This window comes from Camelus dromedarius, chromosome 20 (genome assembly GCF_036321535.1).
Source record: "Camelus dromedarius isolate mCamDro1 chromosome 20, mCamDro1.pat, whole genome shotgun sequence".
NCBI lineage: Eukaryota > Metazoa > Chordata > Mammalia > Artiodactyla > Camelidae > Camelus > Camelus dromedarius.
Genome location: NC_087455.1, coordinates 16,360,194 through 16,379,267, shown reverse-complemented (window position 1 = coordinate 16,379,267; position 19,074 = coordinate 16,360,194). Strand labels below are relative to the sequence as shown.

At 41.9% G+C, this 19,074-nt stretch overlaps 1 protein-coding gene across 1 annotated transcript; it reads left to right on the top strand.

Moving 5' to 3' along the window:
• Positions 1 to 10,930: 10,930 nt before the first annotated feature.
• CCN3 (cellular communication network factor 3) lies at positions 10,931 to 18,472 on the top strand. The gene is made up of 5 exons (XM_010988425.3): positions 10,931 to 11,131; positions 11,267 to 11,492; positions 12,578 to 12,832; positions 13,973 to 14,187; positions 16,983 to 18,472. The coding sequence occupies exons 1-5, from the start codon at positions 11,048 to 11,050 to the stop codon at positions 17,277 to 17,279; spliced, it is 1,077 nt and encodes a 358-aa protein (XP_010986727.1). The 5' UTR covers positions 10,931 to 11,047; the 3' UTR covers positions 17,280 to 18,472.
• Positions 18,473 to 19,074: the final 602 nt, after the last annotated feature.

Genomic DNA, 19,074 nt, shown 5'->3' with positions numbered 1-19,074 from the left:
AGAAAGCTCTCTGGAAAAACCCCAAACATTTCAAAATTAAACAGTATATTTCTCAATAACTCATAGGTCAAAGTAGGAGTCAAAAGAAAAACTTTAAAGATATTTCGAATTGAATAAAAATAAAAACACAATCAATCAAAATGTATGGGATTCATCGAAACCAGTGCTTAGAGGAGAACACATAGCATTAAATGCTTATTTTAGAAAACAAGAAAGGTCTCAGATAAAAACCTTAAGAAACGAGAAATTGAAGAGCAAGTTAAACCCAAAGCAAGCAGTTGGAAAGAATAAAGAACAGAAATCAATAGAATTGAAAACAGAAAAAAAAAAAAAAAATGAGAGAGAGAAACTCAGTGAATCCAAAAACTACTTTTTGAAAACACCAATAAAATTGATAAACTTCTAGTTAGAGTGATCAATAAAGAGGGCAGAAACAACTTACCTATAACAGAAATGAAAGAGGAGACAGTTCTACAAATTCTGGAGAAGTTAGAAGGATAGTAAGAGAATTTATGAACAACTTCGTGTCCCCAAATTCAACAACTTAGATGAAATAGGTAAATTCCTTGAAAGAAACAAACTATCAAAGCTCACTGAAGGAGAAATAAATAACCCAAGTATCCCCACATCTAATTTTAAAAATTGAATTTGTAGTTCAAAATCTTCCCACAAAGAAAACTCCAAGCCCCAGATGGCGTTACTGGTGAGTGCTACTGAACATTTACGGAAGAAATAATAACAATTCGACACAAACAAATTCTTCCCAACCCATTTTCTGAGGTCAGGTTATCCTGATACCAAAATCATAAAAATAATTAAACTAGAAATAAGAAAAATACAGTCCAATATTTCTCATGAATACAATTGTGAAAATCCCCAACAAAAATAGGCAAATTGAATCCAAAAAAGTAAAATATATCATGACCAGATGACCTGTATCTCCAAATGCAAGGCTGATTCAACATTTGAAAATCAGTCAATATAAGTCACCATGTCAACAGATTAAAGAAGAAAAATTATATGATCATTTCAATAAATGAAGAAAGGAAAAAAAACAAAAAAAAACAGCCAACATGGAGAAAGTCAATCAGCCTATCTCCCCCACTGAGTGCGACTAAAAGTTTTGTACAAAATACAAGAGGCAGCTACCTGAAGATTCTGAAGAGGAAACTGTTTCTATGATTTTTTGGAAAAAAATAAGACTATAGGGACAAAAAACAGATGAGAGTTCAAGAGTTCAGAGTTTGGTTTTCAGAGGCTGACTATAAAGGAGCATGAAAGACTTTTTTAAGTGTGTTAAAACTGTTCTGTATCTTGATTGCAGCAATGATTACATAACTTTTGTCAAAAGGTGTGGAACTATTCACTAAAAAGGGCAACTTTTACTTTATAGAAATGATACCTCAATAAACCTGACTTTTAAAAAATTTAATAAAAGATTTAGTATATGAAGTCAAGGTACAGACTTTCTGGAAAGTAGAACAAAAATACTGAGATGAAAAAATAGGCTGGAAAGTATTTTTAAAATTGGATCACTAGTCTAGGAGATTTTATGCTTAGCTTAAAAGATTCCAGAAGAAGAGAACAGAGAAGATGAGGGAAAGAAATGATCAAATAATAACCCCCAAAATTCCTAAATTGAAGGTGTACCAATTGCCCAAGGTACATCAAAAGGAGCAAGGTAGTTAGATGATAGACAGATAGATAGATAGATTGATAGATAGATAGATAATAGATAGATAAGGTTAGGTAAGCAAGAAATTCATGGTGAAATTTTAGCAACTTGAGGTTAAAGACAATTTTCAAAAAACTTTCAGAGAAAGAAGGTAAACTATATCACATACGAAAGTTAGGAATCAAAATGTCAGTAAATTTCTCAAGATCAACACTGGAAGCTGGAAGACAAATGAGAAATGGCTTCAAAGTACAGATGTAGCCTCATATGCCTAGTGAAATTACCAATCAAGAATAAAAAATAAAATAAGGACATTTTAATACATGAGTGATCACACACTTTGTGTGCATCTTTATAAGAAATGCATACTGAAAGAGATGGTCTGGAAAAGGCAGAACTATAAGGGGTAAACTAAAATAAGGGAATAAACTAAGAAAAAGTAAAGCCTGATGTTAACAAAATAGAAGATCTAACACAGCAATGCAGCAAAAGGAGTTCCCAGATGCAGGGAGGTCTCAGTACAACCGATAGGTAGATTAGCAAAGTAACCCTCCGATTTAGAGTAAGAGGATGCAGGCCCCAGGTAAGATGTAGCCAAGAGGGAAGAAAAGGAGACTGGGAAGTTTTGGCCATTTTTTTTTAAGGAATATTATAATTTGATCATAAAATTTGAAGCTTAATCACTAAAGAGTATTAAAAAAAAAAAAATAAAAGAGGAAGCAGTTAGCAACACCAGAAAAAACTAACAGTTATATAAGAAAGGAAATGTAGTTTTAGTACCTTGTCAACTGTAACTCAGTTGACATAGCCAAACAATATAAACAGTATTTATTTAAACATAAATTGTGATAAAAATTGGAAAAATGGGGGCAAAGAAAATCTATGGGGGGAGAAAAGCATAGGAATATGTGTGGTTGTGATGTGAGAAAGCCAAACCCTCATCTTCCAGAGAAGAAAGTCAGAGGATAATATGAAAATGTGAAAAAGCAGGAAATAGCATTTTAAGCTACATATTTAAGCATATTACTGAAAGCACTTGCTGACATTTTCAGACTAAGTACAATTTTACTTCATAAAAATTAGCTTTGAAAAGCCATAAGATTTTCAGTTGAAAGTTTTAAATTTTTTTAAGTAATTAAAATAACTACCTGAATGAAAAACCACAAAGGGAATATCTATGCATTTGTTGACTTAAGTTTTAAAAATTCTGTCCACCAAAAATCACCAAAATTAAATTTCAAGGTAAATGGCAAACTAGAAAAATTGTCACGGTATATAGATAAAAGGTATTTGTCAGTTTCAATATTGAACCTTTCTATTCACTGGGGGTGCAAAGTTCCCACTTTGTGTAGCATTGTAGGGGTAACAGAGGATAAAAGGGGCAACCTCTTAATAGAGCTAAATCTCACCATTTTTAGCTACAAGACTGAGATAACCAAAATGAAGTCCAATTTTTTTGTCAGTGGCATCAATATTGGAGGCTTGGCAGTATCCTGGAGAAAAGGAAAGGGCTGGATGCCTGTAAGTGGAATTGGAAATGGGAAGACCCAGGAGCTTAGGAGCTACAGGCTCCTCTGAAAACCACCTTAGCAACTGAAGGAACTCCTCCTTCCTCGTCTGATTAAGATTTTTTTTCTCTCTCTTACATAAAGGCAGGCCTCCCCTCTGACCTGAGATTCTAACCTTGCCCAGGGTGTCCATTTCTCCTCCTGCTCTAACCTCCCATTCCTCAGAAAAAGTCAAATGTAGAAGAGTAAGGTATTGATTTACAATCAGTAAAATAATTGCCAAGCTTTGGGCAAAAATATGGGACCATATTTACGAGAATAAATGCTGATGGTACTCAATCAAGGAGGAAGAAAATATCATCTTAGATCAAGCTGAATTTATGGCTATGGCTGAATTTATGGCTATGGCTGAATTTATCACAGATTCTGAATTTAATGCTTTCACTTAGGCATCTGGAGGTGAGCAATGAATACTTGGACTCAGGGCTGAGTTGTGCCAAACAAGTTGAAATTTCTTGGGACAAGAAAAAGTAAGAAATTCTAAGATGGAGAAAATGGAAGACAGGAGTGGACTTACTATATGTCACCACTCACCAACCACTAATCATGGAGACACTCACTCTATTACTAAGAAGCTAAATCATTAATTTAGGGGGTTATGACAAGCATTTTTTTTTAATGAAAGAGACGAGAAGAGCAAATATCCAACCACAAGGCATGTGGTAAAGATACTTACTTTGTGAAACTTTTGTTTCAGTCATACAATTATATGTGTGTGATATGTATTTATATAAATGTGGGGGCTGGCAGGTACATATAGATGTATAAATATGAACATGCATTTATGCATATTTGCTCATGATGTAACATTTCAGTATTTCTTACTGAGTGTCATGGTCAAAAATATTTGTGAGCCACTGTTCTAGTTGGTTACAGATGACCTGGCACACACAGGCTGGCAGCAGCAAGAAGGGATTCTTTTGAAAGTTCAGATCCACATTGGAGAGTCCTAAATGACGATGGAAAAGAGAAGAAGTTTGATTACTGACATCTTGTTGTCCATTTAACCTGGGGAAAGATGACTTACAGGAAAGAACTATCACAAGTCATAATCAGTGACATGAGGAGGACAAAATGGCCAGGAATGGGTGACAAGAAAAAAAGTGAGCCCTGATGTTGGTGGGAATGATTGAACCCAAGCAACAAGAGGAAAAGAGGTCTGCTACTGGGGGAAGAAGGGAATGGGGTGTGGGAAGGGAGAAATATGAATGACCCCTCCTTGTGTGACCAGCCAATTCAGCAGTAAAACCAAATGACAGAGAGCTAGGTAGGTGGAACCACTCAAAGCACTGAAGGTTTAGGTCACTCTCTAACAAATCACCCCAGTCACTCAAGGTACTGATTTTCTGGAAATCGTCCAATATTTATCCCATTACCATACACCACTAGCAGAAGAGCAAACTGATACACTCCCAGAAAGCAAACTGGAAATTTGTATCCAAAATCATAAATCATGCAAACCATTGCTTTGGTAATTCTCCTTCTACTAATCTCAAAGAAAAAAATCAAAGCTACTCACAGGATACAATTGAAAACAAAAACAAAACCAGCCATGACTACTGACAACTGTTGCTACCGACTAGGTTGTGAGTTTCCTCTGCGGTGAATTTCACAGAGTATCTGCATTTGATGAAAACTCTCCATGACTAGTTTCTAATCATGTGTGATGGAAATAAAAATAAAGACACTGTGCAACCTTCAAATGACCAATCTTCACCAACCCCGCTAACATGAGAAGCTATTATTTCTTCTCCAAAAACAATTCTGTCTGGGCTTTGTTCATTCTGCCTCCGCAATAAAGATTATTAAGATAACCAATCACAGAATTACCTTTGCTTCCCATCAGCACCCAGTCCAGGACAGAACCCAGTTTCCTTGAATTGTTCTTAAAATCAACTAACTTAAACCCAAACCTTATAATAAGCCTCCCCCAACTTCTTTCTGAGATGCCCATGGTTCCCCCATACTCTGTGTTACATGCTAACACCATTCAAGATGCAGAAAAGAAAAGTTAATTCACTGAAATGGATGCCTTGGGGTGTTAGGGCTTAATTTTCTCACAGAATCCTGTTGAGAAGGGCTGCAGGGCTTTCCATATATCATCTTATGTAGCCTAGCAATAATCCTAGAAAGAAAGAACAATTATTATCACTCCTACCTTACAGACAGAGAAAGACACTGAACCACAGATTGGCTAGGTAGTCAAAGATGTAAGGATCTGAACCCAGGTAGTCTGTTGGGAGAGGTGTTTCATCACAGAAATTATCTGGCTCCCACCACAATGCTATCATAAGCTCCTTAGTTATCTTGGTTCAAAACCTGGTATCATACATATACCATCACTATCCGGACCTTCCACAGACAGCCAGAGCTCCACTGCAGGCAGATTATTTCTTACCTCCAAACTCCTCTTTCCATTCCTGTTGCCACTCTGCTAGTTCAAGTCCTCATTATCTGTCCTTGAACTGCTACAAAAAGGTCTTAACTGCATTGATATTCAGTCATCTCCTCCTGTAATCAAGTGTAAATTCTTAAAGAATAATGTTCCTACATATAGCCCCATCCATGCAGTTCCTTGCTGATAGGTAGATAAATGATAGAGATAGATGGATGGATAGATAGATAGATGATAGATAGATAGATAGATAGATAGATAGATAGATAGATAGATAAATAGATAAAAAGAAACCATTTTTGACATTTGTATTCTTCCAAGAGTTGGCAGCTGTGGTCCACTTTTCCAAACTTATTTCCCATTACCTTCCTCTGTTTCAGATCGATTCCTGAACAAGTCCTGAATTTTCCCATCCTTATGCCTTTGTTCCACTGTCTCTGTTTGAATCATATATCCAGGATTCAAAATTTTATCCATGCTTTATCCAACTTGATGTCATTTAGTCTTCAAAGCAACATGGTTTAGTAAAAAGACAAACACTGAACATGGAATTAAAATTTTTCCAACACTCCCTCTCCAGCCTCCACTACACCCACGTTCTCACTGCAAAGACATTAATTGCCTCCTCCTTTATGCTGCTATGTGACTTTGCCTATGTTTATGTACAGGATTACCACATTCTGCCCTCCGTGGTAGTTATGTTTTACTTCATTTTTCCCTCTTGGTTAAAAAATCCTTAAAAAGGCAGAACATCTCATTCATCTTTGATTCATGCCTGAAGTATGAAATAATTATCAACTAGTGAATGGGATATTATGAGCATTCACATTGTCAAACGCAACACAGCTCTGTGGTCATGTCTCTCCTAAAAGTTTTGTTGCTAAGATTTCAGAGATTGAGTGGGAAAGGCTGTGTACATTTTTTTTTTCATACCCTGAGATAGCATTTGGGAATAGCGACTCACCCAAAAAAGAATCTAAATATTTTCCTTTCTCCAGGGACAATCATTTGAAGTTACTGAGAGTTTTACCTGTTCAGATGACACTACTTCGCTTTTCCTTGTTCACTTGGCCACCAGCATTTACGTGTTTGGTCCACCGTGAAACAGTACGGACTACTCTTGGGAGGCTAGGCTAATCTGTTATCCAGTCCTATGTACGTGCCTTTGTTTCTGACACTAATTCCTGATCTAAAGGACGTGAGTCCATGAAGCAGAACTGGTTCCATCCCACCCAGCTGTCACAAGCCACATACAAAGACAAGACACATACAAAGAATTGCTGTGGCCACTTTCCTCAGCTGGGTGCATGGAAGGGTGCTGCTGGCACCTCAGGGCGGGGCCGGGGGGAGGCGGGGAGCTGGGAATATGGTATGTATATAAACTTGATAGATTCCATTCCTGTTCAAAAATCTTTTAAAATAATTATTTGATTCCCAAAAAGACCATTTCTCTAGAAAGAGGTCATTTAGCAGTGGGAGAAATGAACTTATTTCTCACATTTCTAGAGAATTTTGAGCTTGAAATTAAGCTTTTTTACTTAACCTCCTAGATTTTTTTTTTAAGAAATGCACTAAAAACCAAATTTTTAAAATGTGGGCAATAAGATGTTTCCAAAGGGGATAACACTAAACATTAAATATTTAACGTTTCACCGCCCATCACTGCTTCGTCTCTGCCCCTCATTTTTTTTTTTTTTTCTGGAAAATCAAGAAGTCAAGAGATCTGTCAGAAAAGCAAGAGGGTATGTTTGAAATTAGCCATATAACTGGACACCATGTAGGGCTGGCCTGACTAACATACAATCAGAATTACCTTGTGTTCTACCAACTCCCTGGGCCCCAGGAAAGGGACAGATGAAGGAAGTTCAGAAAAGAGCAACGAAATTATTAAGGAGCTGCGAGGCTGATTTATGAGGCACATTATGAGACCTAAGTATGTGTGGCTTGGCTGAACTGTGGCTGAATGAAGACACGGTGAACGTCTGAGCTTACAGAGAAGGTACTCACTGGGGAAAGGAGAGAGATGGAGTTGTCCTGGAGGTGATAACATCACCGTCACTGCTTTTTACTGGTTTCATGTTTAAGGTGGGGTTCTGTGCTTTATATTTCTCTTGCCTGCTATAGAAGTCAGTGCCAATATATTTTACATCTTTCATAATAATGAAAAAGATAAAATGACAACAATGGAAACCTTTGTAAAAAGTTTACCTTTATAACATATAGGAAGTTCTCTAATGTATTCTCTAAATGTAGTAGCATTCACTGATAAGGAATAAGAATATAAATCAATTGTCTGACACAGAAAGGGAGAAGTGAGGCTCTGGTGCCACATCTGGAGTAAGGGAAAGGAAGGAGAGAAAGAAAGAATAAAAGAAAGTCAGTCAGTCAGTACTTCCACCTTATAACCCGGTGAGGTCACCATCTCGGTTGGCAGCAGAGACCAAGCAACTCATGGAGAGTCTCTATGACAGTGTCCCCTGACGTCCCCAGAGACCCCAACTGACACATGGTGTATTTCAAACAGGAGACGATCACCAGCCTGTATGCCACCCTTAGACGCCTAGTGCCGGGAAAGACTAAGAGAAAGAAGGTGCCTGTCGGAGGCAGACAGGTGATGGCTGATGGGACCAACTTAGCCTCTCCTGCTGCAGAGGAACAAACAGCCTCCAGCTCTTTCTTACCTCATCTTATGCAAAGCAGAGACAAGTGACAAGACTTCAAGTGAGGTCTGCAGTGTCTCAAAAGTTCCAAGAACAACTGATCACTTGTCCCTCCCTGAAGTAGGTGCTGAGGGTATTTTGGGGACTATGATGTGCTCCTGTCCTCAAGGGCTCCCAGGCAGGAGAGGGAGACACAGAAATAGGCACGTTATTATTATTCAATGAATTGAGAGAAACAGGAGAAAAGCAAGGGATGCCAGGCCTGCAGAGAGGATGAACTCTGTCCCAGCATGGCAGGTTCTTGCCTCCCGGTTAACTGGGCTCCTGATTGTTTCATGACAAGGTTTCCATGGTGGAAAGATCGTGTCCTAGAGGTGGCAAAGCATGACCTGACAAGGTTGTCGTCAGATGGCTTCACTTTCTTTGTCCAGTTGTTTCAATGTGGCTATCCTTATCTAGGAGCATCTATAGTAGATGACAGACTGGACATTCCTTCCATGGTGACAAGGTTGTCAAGTAAGCTGTTAGGGAGACCTTAAGGATGACATCTCTCTTATATGGAAGAAGCTGGCCGGTGGTGGGACAGACTGAAAAGCTGATACACAGAGAAGCAACAAGATAGAGAGGGGGAGCCCTGCGAGCCCGAGGCCCTGATCCTATTTGCCTCTGGGGTGTAGTAGCACCATTCCCACACCATTATTATGTGAAACACCCCAGCATCCATCCATTAAAGTCCTCTTTCTGAAACTAGCTCCAGTTTAGTTTCTATCACTTGCAACAATCAAGAGACCCGAGTGGCTGCTCACATTAGCCGTAACGTGACATTTTCTTCCTTGTCTTGAAGTTAGTTACATGTCTCCTCTCATCCTCCACCTTTCCAAGAAGAATCAGCCCAACCTCAATGCTGCCGGTTTCTCCTGGTCTTATCAACTCACACTCTGAACACTTGGCCAATATTCTTGTCTCCCCAATAGTTGTGCTCCTGGCAGTTCCATAACAAGGTTTCCCAAAGCTAGGTCCCACTTCCAAGGGCCTCGATATGCTGTCTACCAAGAATCTTCCCCAGAAAAATCTGACCAAATGCGTTGAGGGTGGGGGCCAAGAATCTATATTTTTCAAAAATACATCCTGGTTGATTCTGAGGTGCAGCCAGGGAGAAGAACCCGTAGGCCAGAGGGCCCACAAAGCCCGTCAGCCTGAAGAGTGTGTTGAGTGTCCTAGACGTGCCACGAATTAATCGTTCAATCTCTCAGCTAGCTTTACTGCTCAGTCTGCTTTATTTCAAAGAAAGCAGAATTAATAGGGGCTTGGAATGACTTCATCTTGGGGAGGGAGGTGTTGCAGGGGCAGACCTGGCCCCTTACACAGGCTGCCTTTGAGTTCCTTCATGCTGGAGACGGATGACGTAGAGGAAATGTGTTTCCTCTTAAAACCTAGAGTTACATCACAGGCCTGGATAATTTTTTGGAAAAGTGTCTTTCTGACACAGCTACCCTTGAAGGAGGGGTAGCTACCCCAGAGGCAGCAGCAAAGCTGAAATACAGGGAAGACATTAAAAAAAAAAAAAAAAAAAACCATCAAGCAGTGTTACCTTTGGAGCAGTCAAACTGCTCTCCTTCTCATGAGAGATGAAGTGTGTCACAGCAGCCATTTTTTGAAAGTAGATGCCAAATGGGAGAATGTCGCCTAAGTAAAGCAAGTGCCTCCCTTAATTCGCTGAGGTTTTGACAATGTCTGAGCTGAACCTGCTTATAAGCTCTCAAAGGCTCTTGCATTCTGTGCTGTTTTACACGAGACAGGACACAACAGGTGTTGCAAGGTTTCTCTCTACCAGGAAGAAAGTTTTTATTTACTTCAGGCTCTTATGTTTGCATTTCACTATGTTTTACTTGTATTTCTACCAAACCTGCAGAACTGGGGGTTTAAGAACCAGCAAGGCTTGGAATGATGAGAATCAAAAGAATTTTGCCATTTGGCCAATAGCATCCCCCATCCTGACATGAAGACTTCTTACATTTTCTATGCCACCGCCCTCCTGCCCCCCACCCCCGCCCCACTACCTTCTCCCTCCTCGGTTTCTTCTTTCCTCCCTCCCCTCTCCTCCCCCTACTCTCAACACATTCAAAGAGTGCCCTAAACCGTGACAAACTTGCATGTGCTTCCTTTATGACTAAACCCCTGGGCCTCTCGCCAGCCCCCTCACAGATGGTCCCAAACATCAGGCACCCCTTTCGGGGAGCCCCACATTTGCAACCCGGCTTGGAACGGTCAGGGGGGAGAAGCGTGCTGGGGCTGGGGAGTGGCGGTGTCTTGGTCCTGCGGGAAGACGCAACAGCTTCCAGGAGGAAACGGGCGTTTCCTTCCCACGCGCTCAGCAAGCCCTGGGTCCTGGCCTCGGGCCTCCACCCAGCCCCTCCCGGCGCTCTGGGAAAAGCCAGTCGCCACACACAGGCACACGCAGGCCCCGGGGCCGCGCCCTAAGGAGAGCAGCACCCGCGGCCAATTGCCATGGCAACCCCGGGTTCGTTCCATTCCCCACCCCGCCGATCCCCCGCCTCCCGCCTGAGCTGCAGCCAACCGGCTTGTGCGCGTCCCAGGAGCGCGCTATAAAACCTGCGCGGTGGCGCTGGCGGAGAGGCCAGCCCGACCTGGAGCCAGGCGAGCGGAGCCAATCTCCCTCCTGGAAAGTCTCTCTCTCTCTCTCTCTTTTTTTTTTTATTTTGCGAAAGCGGCTGGAAAAAGCCTGAACATGCAGAGTGCGCAGAGCGTGAGTCTCGGTCTGCCCAAGCAGTGCCTCTGCCTGGCTTTCCTGCTCCTGCATCTCGTGGGACAGGTGAGTAGCGCACCCGTAAGGTGTCGCTGGTTACTCGGCCTTTCCGGGCGGCCCCAGCTGGATCCCGTGTCTTTCTGCCTTCGATGGTCCCTGCTAAGAGGTTTCTTCTTCTGGTCCCGCCCCCTCCCCCCTCAGGTGGCTGCGACTCAGCGCTGCCCTTCCACGTGCCCGGCCCCGTGCCCCAAGAAGCCGCCGGCCTGCGCCCCCGGGGTGAGAGCGGTGCTGGACGACTGCTCCTGCTGCCTGGTGTGCGCCCGCCAGCGCGGCGAGAGCTGCTCGGTGATGCTGCCCTGCGAGGAGAGCCGCGGCCTCTTCTGCGACCGCAGAGCGGACCCCAGCGCCCAAACTGGCATCTGCATGGGTAATCCTGCCCCCTCCGCCGCTTGACCTCTTGTCCCTCGGCTAGGGAGCTGCCTGCTCTTTTCCTTCCCCTCTTCACCCCTAAAGGGTGATGCGCAAATACTAACAGCGACGCAGTGGGTGTTACGTTTATCGTGCTCTGTGTGCCAGGCATGGTCTGGGGACTCGTGGGCTCTGGGGAGTGCCAGCAGCCAGAAGGGAAGCCTGCCCGCGGAGGTGAGAAGCATTCATCACTTGCGTCCCTGGAGAAGAAGCTAGATAGACGGGGAGCAGAACAGTTAAGGGCCAGTGAAATCATTTCCTTTGGACGTTTCCAGGGGCTGCCTGGGGGTAATGGAAGTCTGAGCTTACTCACACGGTCACAGTTCCCTTGACTGGGGCCGGCCAGGTTTGTTTTCACACCTGCAATTGTCCTGTTTGAGCCAAAGCATCCCCTACTCTCCTGAGACGACTCTGTCACTCCTGTCTGGGTTGTGAGGGAAATAAAAATGCAGGCAACCGGCCAGTCCAGGCTGGTGAAACGTAATCAATTGGGGATCAGTTTTCCACGTGGTGCCCCATTTAGTTGGAGGCTGTCCCAGCCTCCCTGGATAAGAGGGCTTGGAATAGTCTTTTAGTTTCTCATCTAAACTAGTGATAATTTATTGTGCTGGGATGCCAAGGAATCTTAATGCTCTTCCCAGTTTGACCAGTTAACCTACTTGGAGACTGTGAGGTGCACTGTTTTTCTTTCTAATTCTGAGCTACTGGAGTAGCAGAATCAAAGTTTCTTGCAAAATGACTTTATCGTTGGGAACAACAGCTGGGGGCCTTGGGAGTGTCACTTCATGGCTGTGCCCCTCTTTCCACATCCATAAAATGAGTGGCAGGACTGGGTGCTCGTGAGGGTTTCTTCTTGCTCTGGGAGGCCTCCATGAGGACATCTCTCTCCTGGAGATGAACCAGCATCCAGATGCCCTCAACTAGAAAAGGATGATCTGGGGCTTGGAACACTGTGCAGTGAATCTTACACAGCTTCACCAATGCATCGTGTTCTTGTTTTTCTCTCTCCCCTTCCCTGTCTGCCTGGCTTCCCCAATATCCTAGCGGTAGAAGGAGACAACTGTGTGTTTGATGGAGTCATCTACCAAAGTGGAGAGACCTTCCAGCCAAGCTGCAAATACCAGTGCGCCTGCCAAGATGGGCAGGTTGGCTGTGTGCCCCGCTGTGAAGAGGATCTGCTACTGCCCCAGCCTGACTGCCCAGCTCCAAGAAAAGTTAAAGTGCCCGGGGAGTGCTGTGAAAAGTGGATCTGTGATTCAAATGAGACAGGGACCTTGGGAGACCTCCAGACCCTTCCAGGTGAGAAACTCAGGATACCTGAAAATGATCACAGCCCACGATAAATGCAGGCAGGAGGCATGTGTGCTCTTTTGGATTTGCACTGAGAACCGGCTTCAGTTTCTGGGCAGTCAGTTGTGGAGTCCAGCTTGCCCACTGAGATCAAACAGCCATAAGGCTGATTTTGTCTTATTACACGGCTACTATTTATATTTTAGTCGATCCTACAAGACCCCTATTAACATTGCAAAAATAAAAGTGAAAAAAAATCACTCTTTTCTGGATTCTGTACACAATGCACGCACTCCCAAGATCAGCCTCCCTGAAGAATGCCACTTATCCCTGGACACGTGTCACAGAGAAATGGTACCTTTCCAGGTGCTGCAGGAAGGATCAAGTGACACTTCAGGATCTTTGTTTTGCTTTTCCTTTGTTTTATCTTGTAAAAGAAATTGTTTTTTTGAAAAACAAAGACTCAAGGTCCAGTAGAGATTATTTTAGAAGCCATTAATCACCCAGATTATTTATGCTGGCAGTATGCAGAACTTTACAGGTCTTCTGAGGTCAGAAATGATCAGCCCTGACTTACAGATAGGAAAACTGCCAGGTAGGAGAGGAGATGTGCCCCAAGCCATGCGTGTTAAGTGTTGAGACAGAACTTTTTGTCATCAAGTCTCAGTGACTATATCCTAGAACCCAAACAACTAGTCCCACCTCCCTAAGGCAGAGTCTTGCTTTCAGCACGATTTTGAGTTGGTTGGTTCTACTTACTCATCCAGTTAAAATTTTCCCATGACCCTTCTCCTGTACAGAATCGCATATTGAAAACATTACAGTTTACAGAATGGTTGTTGATGCTATTCTGTGCTATAGTCTTAAAACCACTAAGCTTCTGAAAAGCAAGTTCTCCTAAGCTTCTTAAGAACAAGTTGGACAGTCATTCCACAAAGACTTCTTGGAGGCCAGCCATGTGCCAGGCATCGAGCTACCTGTTATGGGGTTTATAAATAAATACAGAGATCCAGTTCTGTCCCCTGAGGGCACCTAAATTTAGTAGGTACCGAACTGGATGAGACCCTCGTTCTAAGGATGGTTGAAAGGACCACTTTCGCATCACCACGTTTTACTCAACAGTGCTGTCTTTATTTATATATCCTGTAGCCTACAGGACAGAAGCCACTCTAGGAGTGGCAGTCTCCGACTCCAGTATCAACTGCATTGAACAGACCACAGAGTGGAGCGCGTGTTCCAAGAGCTGCGGCATGGGTTTTTCCACCCGGGTCACCAACAGGAATCTGCACTGTGAGATGGTGAAGCAGACTCGGCTCTGCATGGTGCGGCCCTGTGACCAAGAGCCCAAGCCACCGACAGATAAGGTACGAGCCTGGGGGAAGCCTCCCATCACAGAGGAGTTGGCCATGTCTCGTTGGGGCCTGGGCTTTAGAAAGTCACTGCGATGCTAGTTGAGGTCAGCTCTTGTAAAGGGGTTTGCTTTCTTGTCTCTTTAATATACTGAAATATCCCCAAGCAACTCACAGCAGGTAATGAGGGAGGGGCCAGACAACTATAACACTGTCCCGATTGAGAAGTCTGGCAAATATCATTTCATCCTGGAAAAAAATTGGCTACTCAAAGAAAAAAAAAATTGGCTACTCGCTGTTCAAGCATAGTTGATTTTAGAGAGGCCATTTCTGAGCTCAGCTTTCTACATCCCTTACGGTCAGTCTGTTTGAAGCAACAGAGTAGGTACCACATCTGCCTTACCCATCCCAACAGCCTACCTGGGACATACTGTGTGCTTGATAAACAACCACTGATGAATAAACGAATGGGTGTCTGGGAGTGATCTTCAGTATTTCAAAATGCCTAGTGCGACGAGTACATTTGCCAGCATAAGGTAACGTGCCAAATAAAATAGCACATTGCTTTCCTTTTTTGCTGGAATTGTATCAACTCAGTGTGTTAAGGCTGAGTATAAGGTATGCAGATCAGAAGCTCTGATTGGTTCTTGATGACATCACAGGCCTTGTGAGCAGAGCCCTAGATCAGATAAATGCAGTACCCAAATTGAACTAGTATATTGAGCTTTGAACAAACATAGGGCCAAAATAAAACCTAGTGATGAAAAATTTGCATCTCTCTCCACTGAGGCAACATCTTCATCTCATGCTTACGGGTGCAACTCTGGAGCCAGACAGCCTGGCTTTAAATCTGGGTTCCCACATGAACTAGCTGTGGGATCTTGGGTGATTTTCTTAACCTTTAAGCCTCAATTTCTTCTCTCGTATATAATGGGGACATTAACAGAACCTACCTCAGAGTTGTCGTGAGGATTAAATAGAATGAATTTGCAAAGTTTGGGCATAGATTACTCTGTTAACATGAGATATAGTTACTTAATATTAAACATCATTTGTGTTTGTTGGTAAAATGAGTCTCCAGTGGTTGCATTAATTATATGACTACTTAGCTATGTGACTTTTTGAGATCTGTTCTAACTTTATGCTTCTCCCACCAAGTTAGAATGAAAACCTAGAGACACTTCCCTCTGATTCTGTCCTTCTCTCTTTCTTTCTCTCTCTCTCTGTTTCTCTATCTCTGTCTCTGTGTCTCTCTCTCCTTCTCTCTCTTACACACACACACACATACATATATATCTATATATATACACAGAGAGAGATGTTGCAGACTTTGTACCTTTTTCTGGATGTTGGCAAAAACATATGCTAAATATTAAATATTAAAAAGGAAGAAACAAGAAGCCTTTAAATATTGTCAAGGACACAGTAAGTAGTTTATTAAATGAGGCTCTTCTATGTCATGACTCTAAACTTTTGCTTTTTCTATTGTTTCTTTTACCCAAATGTTTATTTTTCTTCTAACGTGCACCCAGTTTGATATTGGGAGAGATTATATTTAAGCCATTCATTTATAATACATATATATTTCATAAAAGTCCCAGAAATTTGTTTGTAATCTAGGGAAATACTAGCATAATAATCATGACTTCCTTATCACTGAAAGACGCTTAAATGCTTAAGTGCTTCTCAAAGTGTGGCCCCAGACTAGAAGCATCGTCTAAGAATTTGTTAGAAATGCAAATTATGGGGGCTGGCATGGAACCTACTGAATCAGAGACTCTGGGTGTGAGACCCAAAAGTGTGTGTTTTGGTAAATTCTCTAGATGATTCTGGATGCCCCCTGAAAGCTTGCAAGCCACTTATTTAGAGATTCCAAGTCTCATCACTCCACAAGCTGTGGGCTTGTGTCTAGGAAAGTGAGAAGCAGTGGAGAATCGTGACAAATTAGGTGAAGAAATCTAGGTGGGAAATTAACATACAATCAGTGTCTTACCAAATGATCCATTTTGGGGTTCTCCATCAACTGTACTAATGGAACGTTGAGTAAGCTCTCCACTTACCACGCCTTCATGGAAAATGACCTTCAATCCCATTGTCCCAGTCTTTCCTGAGGGCACAGTCTCATAGAAGGAATGGGCTCTGTGTCAGACAAATTCAGTTACTGGGTGTTTTCTGAGCACTTCAGCCCTCGGAGACTCATCTATAAAAGTTGTTACTTATGTGAAAGATTGCTCCTTGGATGAGTGATTGTTGTTAGTAAGGTGAAACGAGTTAACGTTTAAAAACTATTTGAAACATAAATAGACTTGCGGTGATACCAGATTGATTTCCTTTTTCTTTTTTAATACCTAAGAATATATTTGGCTAAAAACAATGCCAAAGCCTGTTGACGGCGGCTTGAAAAAAGCAGGTTTCTTTAACATGCGTATGCTTCCACCCTCATGCATATGCTACATGGTCAAAAGATGGTTAGACATAATTAGACATGGTTTCCACATTCTAGGCAGGAAGCAAAAGGAATGCAGGATGTAATTAAGAACTGCACCTGCCTGCAGGGCAGGCGATTTCCCAGAATCCTTTGGTTTACATATCATTGGCCAGAACTTTGTCACAATGCCATCTCAAGCTCCCAGAAAGTCTGTGGAAGCAAAGATCTATAGCAGACCACATTGCTCAAACAAAATTAACGTTCTATTAGCAAAGGAGAAAGAGCAATGGATATTGGGTAGCAAGTTACTCCAGATGCCTAAAAACGATCCCTCGGAGGAACGGTGGCCATTTCACGCCTCACTCCTTTTCTTCTTTCTCAGAAAGGGAAAAAGTGTCTCCGCACCACCAAGTCACTCAAAGCCATCCACCTGCAGTTCGAGAACTGCACGAGCCTGCACACCTACAAGCCCAGGTTCTGCGGGGTCTGCAGCGATGGCCGGTGCTGCACCCCCCACAACACCAAAACCATCCAGGTGGAGTTCCAGTGCTCCCCAGGGCAGATCATCAAGAAACCAGTGATGGTCATTGGGACCTGCACCTGTCACAACAACTGTCCTCATAACAATGAGTCTTTCCTCCAAGACTTAAAGCCAAACACCAGCAGAGGGGAAATGTAATATGTCCCTTGAGACACACACCTACAGAGGCAAACTGTAGCTACCCACCATCAAATGAATATAGGAAAAATTACAAAGAATCAATAACCACCTCTGAGTCTCATATATTTTCTGTGGTCCTGTGAGGTCAGTTATATCTGTCTGTTTTTCATTGAAAGATATGATTAACTGTAAACTTGGAACCAGGGTAAGCTCAGGATAGTGCTTAGGGATAACTTACCTTTTTGTGGTGTTTTACTATACATGAAACTTAAGTAAATATTAGAAATCAGATATATGTTTTACTGTGTAGATTGTATCCCATTACACTCATGTTGTTATACACATGTTGCAATTTCAAGACAAGGTCACTGTCATGAATGACACAGTGAAGTCCAAGGTCATACTGAGCGTGTTATCATACAAGTATCTCACCATAGGTTAAAGTTTGACCCAAGGGTTCTCTGTTGAGCACTCTTTTTTGCGTAGCTCAACTCTGAACTTCAAATTCCAAGATCCGAAGGAACGTAGAGCTCTTCAACTTGAAATCCAGAGATGATTCGTTTTCTGTGTACGTAGAAAACAAGCTGTATTTACAGTAATGGAATGATTGTTCATTAAGTGCCCTGGTGTCATAAACTGGCTCCATTTCAGACAAATTGACTCCTTTCCTAATCAGAAACAGAAAACTCCCCCTAATACAGAGATGACCAGGCTCCATGTTTATATATGCTGGAGGCGCCTGGGTGGGGCTCATTAGTTTCTTAATTCAGAAGAAGCAGCGCATGTCAGAAGAGATTTTTCTCATCTTACTGATTATAAACTGAGGCCCAAAGCACCTGATCACAACCTTTGATGACTTTCAAATATGCTGGTAGTGGAATTTTGAAAAAGAAGAATGAAATCAATATGACTGCGGTGGCAAGATACCACAAACTCTGTGGGTGTTCAGAATGATTGCAGACATGCCCCAAACTTATCCTTAATTATGCAAACTCATGAGCAAGATATATGTGTCTACCTACCTGTATCTAATTTGTCAGGCTTTAAGATAGGCGGCAAACATAAATGTATACATCCTTCTAATGTCACCATATGTGTTCAGCTTTTCTCCTTTAAAGTATTTATATAAATATAAATTATACAGGTTTTTTTATATTCTTTTTACTTTCTCTTATTTGTCAGATATTACTAAATAAATATGATCCTATAAACGTGTGACTCTTCTATTACTTTTGGGCTTCTGAGTTGCTTATTGAAAATATAAAGATAAGTTAAATTAAAATTTGCTCATTAAATCAGACACCAAGCGACAGCATCTATTAACAGCAAAGTGGATATTTTTAGATGAGCTTACATCTTTGTATCAGAAGGAAAACAAAAGACAGCTCTTACTTAGTTCAGTGATCTTCATCGCCAAGGTCTCAGATATTCTCCACTCTTTTTACTCAATCTAATATCTGGAGCCTGACTTTTTTTCTCTGGACAACCTGCTAGACACCTCCATATATTAAAAATGGAACTTGTGATTGGACCAAGCAAAACTCACCTCCCTGGTTCTTTATCTAGTTAAAGTGCTCTCCATCCTCCCAACTACCAAGCTTAAATGGCCAGCATTTTTTTTTAATTGAAGTATAGTTGATTTACAATATTATATTAGTTTCAAGTGTACAACATAGTGATTCAATAGTTTTATAGATTATACTCCATTTAAAGTTATTATAAAATATTGGCTATATTTCCTGTGCTATACAGTATATCCTTGTATCTTATACTTATTTTACCCATAGTAGTTTGTACCTCTTAATCCCTTACC